Consider the following 4,222-nt stretch of genomic DNA (forward strand, 5'->3'; position numbering starts at 1 on the left):
GGATCTATGCCAGCCAGGGAAAGATCGGGCCTCTCGCAGGTGGTCGGGGCGTCGAAGATATCAAAGTACTTGAGAGTGTGGTAGGCCTTGGGTCCGCCATGATTTGGTGGCTTGTTAGTATGCTTGAATATTTCATGTCGAAGTCTGAAATGTGAGAGATAGCAAACAATTTACTGCCGGCAGAAATTAATTTCTTCACATGGCGTGTTCTGAGCCTAGACCTGTATCTGCTTGCCTACTATCTACTGCATCACGCGTGTAATGTGGCTCACTCACCGTTTCCCATGTTCTTCTGTGTAACAAGAGGTTTTAATCTCCTCCTTGATGTCTGTGTCGCTGATGGACAGTGGAGGGTGTCTAAGCTTGCTGGGCGAGTCGGACTGCAATTACATCTCGAGAGAGGAAGATCAGTAGCATATAGAGGAGAGAGAGCGGGAGAGAGAGAGGGGGTGAGGGAGGATGAGAGGTAAAGGAAGAGAGAGAGGGAAAGATTGACAGAGGGGGAGCACGAGAGAGAAGTTGAGAGGGAAAGGAAGAGTGAGGAAGAGTGATGGAGGGAGAGCTTGAGGTAGAGAGATAGAGAGGGAGAGAGTGACAGAGGGACAGACAGAGAGAGAGAAGTTGAGAGGAAGAGGAGAGAGTGGGACAGAAAGAGAAAGAACATGAGATAGAGGGAGAGAAACAAAGGGAGAGAGAGAGAGAGAGAGAGAGAGAGAGAGAGAGAGAGAGAGAGAGAGAGAGAGAGAGAGAGAGAGAGAGAGAGAGAGAGAGAGAGAGAGAGAGAGAGAGAGAGAGAGAGAGAGAGAGAGAGCGGAGAGAGAGAGAGAGAGAGAGAGAGAGAGAGAGAGAGAGAGAGAGAGAGAGAGAGAGAGAGAGAGAGAGAGAGAGAGCGAGAGATGCGAAATCAGCCCTGTACATGCACATTTTCTCTGAACATTCCACTTTTGGTAGGAGGAGAGAGCGGGGATGTAGAGAGAGCAGGGATGTAGCTCAGTTGGTAGAGCATGGCGTTTGCAACGCCAGGGTTGTGGATTCAATTCCCACGGGGGGCCAGTATGAAAAAAATAATATATGCACTCACTAACTGTAAGTCGCTCTGGATAAGAGCATCTGCTAAATGACTAAAATGTAAATGTAAAAAATGGTAGCGTCGATGAAGAGGCTCGGAAATTACCTTTTTTGTACGCACCTTTGGCTCAGAGTCGTCAGCGTTAATGACGTCGGACACTCTGGTCTCTCCCTCCAGGATGGGGTGAGCTGGCATGCTCAGAGGGTCGATCAGGATCTCATAGGGAACGGCAGGATGCTTCCAGGAGGAAGGGGTGTGGATGCTCCAATTGTCCTGCTGCCCAAACGTCCCTAAGGAGAGAGAGATAGAGATAGAGAGAAACATTCTCCATTTGTACTTTCAATCAGTTACTTTCATAAATTTATACTTTAAATTGGTCAGTGTTGAGAGTAAAAGAGTAAGAAAAAAAGTGCCATATAGAAGCAAACCGGATGGACATCATGAAAATGATCGGAGAGGTTGAGGGTAGAGGAAGTTCAGGAATAAAAACAAACCAAATAGAATTATTGTAAAATGTATATAGTATGTATAAACTGGAAGTAGAGGCCTAAGCATTGTTGTTCACTAGTTTACTCCAATTAGGGAAGGGGTAGTGGGGTTGGAAAGTAATAAAGGGAAATATATTTTTTTAAAGGATATGTGTATGAATATGTATTTATATATATGTATGTATGTATGTATATATATAGTTGCGAGAGAGAAAAAAACATATGGGGGATTGGAAGTGATGCAGACAATTACATTGATGGAAGTTACAATCTATCTGCAATATTAAAGCTGATCTACCCCCAGAAAAAAAAAGAAAGCTGTTATTAGGAAGGTAGTGTTTAACTGATCTAAATAGCATAACTACAACAGTGGTTATCATAGTCTATACAAGGGAAGCATCTATCCCCAAAACACACCCCTATCTACTGAACATTAATCTTAAAACATAAATCATAAAACTTGTATACAGAGGAGGAGGAGACAACAGGACGAACGACCTGTGTGATTTGACCCCTACCTATGAACTCTCCGTAGGCACTCCACAGGCGCACAGTGCAGTCTATGGACGAGGTGAGCAGTACTTGGTCATTGTCAACAATCTGCAACCTGTACAAGATGGTTAAAGGGAGGAAGTGAGCAAAATGTGAAGCACAATTTTGTTGTTTATGTTCGAGAGGGTGTTCCCGATTAGCAGGTGCTGCACGTACCCGGTGATGCTGCCGGTATGGGCACGCCAGTAGTTTTCAGCTGAATAAATAAAGACGCTTTTTACTTTTTTAATGCATAGATCAATATAACGCTCTGAGACTAAATAAATCATGCTCTCTTTTGATCTCTTTTGATCAGACCTGTTCTAACGAGTTGAGAAAACAATCTTACCTCTCGGTGGGGTTTTCTCTGAGCCAAGAGCATATGTCTTTATGGCATAGACATAGACATAGCCAAGTTGGTCAGCCGCATACAGTGAGGTGTCTTCCTTTGTCACTGCCAGTTTAGTGATCAGCTGCTGGAACCTAGACTGAAGAACATATTCCTTTAGTTACACTTGCTTCATAACGTTCACGAAAAAACCTGAATAAACAATTTATAAATATTGTACATAGCCTACTATTAATAAATAAGCACAATCATTTATAACATGTTAGCATTACAATATGCATTTTAAGCACTTACTATCGTTCCTAACATATTTCTAAACATTTATACACATTAATTGAGTAAGAATTTATAATGGCTTATTAAGAAAAGTTATTATAATAAACTGTTGTTATTGCTTTATGCTCCATGACGTCTAGAAACATCCAAAGGTTATAACATAAAAAGGAGCACAATGAAAGTTGCCATGTTAACACATACTGCCTCGAAGTTGGCCAAGAATTTCCCGCCGTTGAGCACGTTCCAGAAATTAATGCAACCTTTGTTTGAAGACATCAAATAATACTTCATTGGAACATCTTCCTCTGTGAATTGCACTGCACAATATATTATTATAATACATTTGATTTTCTATAATATATCATACATGCCATTTAGCAGATGCTTTTATCCAAAGTTACTTACAGTAATGTGTGCATACATTTTTGTATTGGTTGTACCAGTGGGAATCGAACCCATGATTCCTGACACTGACCTGTGGGTCCTGAGGACAGGAGGCATGCAGCGGAGGAGAACTCAGCATGTAATGCTCGGCTCCTCAGGAAGATGATGCTGGGAACACTGGTATCCATCCCTTATAGAGCACAAACATCCCACACTTTGTATTTGACTTCCTATTCCCTTTTTACTTAGTCCCTTTATACTGCACATTCCTCATTTTGTTTTGAAAAACAGATATTTACCCTGAGGATTGTTCTACACTGTAAATAAAGAAGGGTACGGTCAAGGTGCATTTCTGTTTCCCAGGGTACAAATGTAGGGTACACTAATGCTTGGTGCTGATATGTACCTTTGCTTAGTAGAAAAGGTACAAATTGACAATGTATTGAAGAAAGGTACATATTTGTACCCACATAAGGAACAATGATGAATCCACCTGTGCCATCTCTTTAGAGGTGTGGCTTAGTGGGGGCGGGGCTTTCAGTTAGCTCTTTTTGGCCACCCAACCATGAGTGGAAGTGTTGTACAAGTTTAAGTGTTCTATAGTTATGTTAACTAAGGTTTTCCAAAGTCTTTATAATGGCTAACATAAGAGCATGTGACAATAAAGAGCTTTTAGTAATATGGTAGCGACCTTAACCCAACACCTTGCTACCTCATCAAATGGTTCGGGCCTCGTGGCGTAATGGTTAAGTTGTTGGCCTGACAGTTGCTGGAGATGGGTTTGAGGCCAAGTCGGAGATACCTGCTTAATTCGCTACATTCAGACAATTGAAGCGGTGTATACACGTGAGGGACTTGGTACAGAGAAGAGGTACATTTTTGCCACCTAAAAGGCACAAACGGCTTTGTCATTGTGGTGTTACCCTAAAAAGGCCAATTTGCACCTTTTCTAAAGGTACACTTTTGTACCATGTCCCCTAAGGTACACTATTGGCTCTTCTAAGGTACAAACTGCAAGGGTACAATTAGGTACCTATAACTAATGGTACAATGGATGTACCCTACATTGTTTGTACCCCTTTAAGTACAATTCAGTACCTTTTCTTCTGAGAGTGTAGGCTTTAG

The 4,222-nt window shown here is 41.9% G+C and overlaps 1 protein-coding gene across 1 annotated transcript; it reads right to left on the reverse strand.

The window, feature by feature from the left end:
- Nucleotides 1-386: 386 nt before the first annotated feature.
- Nucleotides 387-3,285, reverse strand: LOC121557011. Its single transcript, XM_045211440.1, has 7 exons — nt 3,189-3,285; nt 2,915-2,973; nt 2,438-2,576; nt 2,266-2,305; nt 2,076-2,164; nt 1,175-1,359; nt 387-392 (listed from the first exon to the last, which is right to left on the reverse strand). Exons 1-7 carry the CDS (start codon nt 3,283-3,285, stop codon nt 387-389), a joined length of 615 nt encoding a protein of 204 aa, XP_045067375.1.
- Between the last annotated feature and the right edge of the window lie 937 nt (nt 3,286-4,222).

This window comes from Coregonus clupeaformis, chromosome 5 (assembly GCF_020615455.1).
Source record: "Coregonus clupeaformis isolate EN_2021a chromosome 5, ASM2061545v1, whole genome shotgun sequence".
NCBI classification, from domain to species: domain Eukaryota; kingdom Metazoa; phylum Chordata; class Actinopteri; order Salmoniformes; family Salmonidae; genus Coregonus; species Coregonus clupeaformis.

What these genes read in the sequence shown, in the direction of transcription:
- LOC121557011 (XM_045211440.1), bottom strand. Translation starts at nt 3,285, where the DNA reads ATGGATACCAGTGTTCCCAGCATCATCTTCCTGAGGAGCCGAGCATTA. An exon ending in AGAGAAAACCCCACCGAGAG is followed by an intron (nt 2,306 to 2,437) that starts GTAAGATTGTTT and finishes TTATTTATTCAG; the next exon opens with CTGAAAACTACTGGCGTGCC. An exon ending in CATACCGGCAGCATCACCGG is followed by an intron (nt 2,165 to 2,265) that starts GTACGTGCAGCA and finishes CATCTTGTACAG; the next exon opens with GTTGCAGATTGTTGACAATG.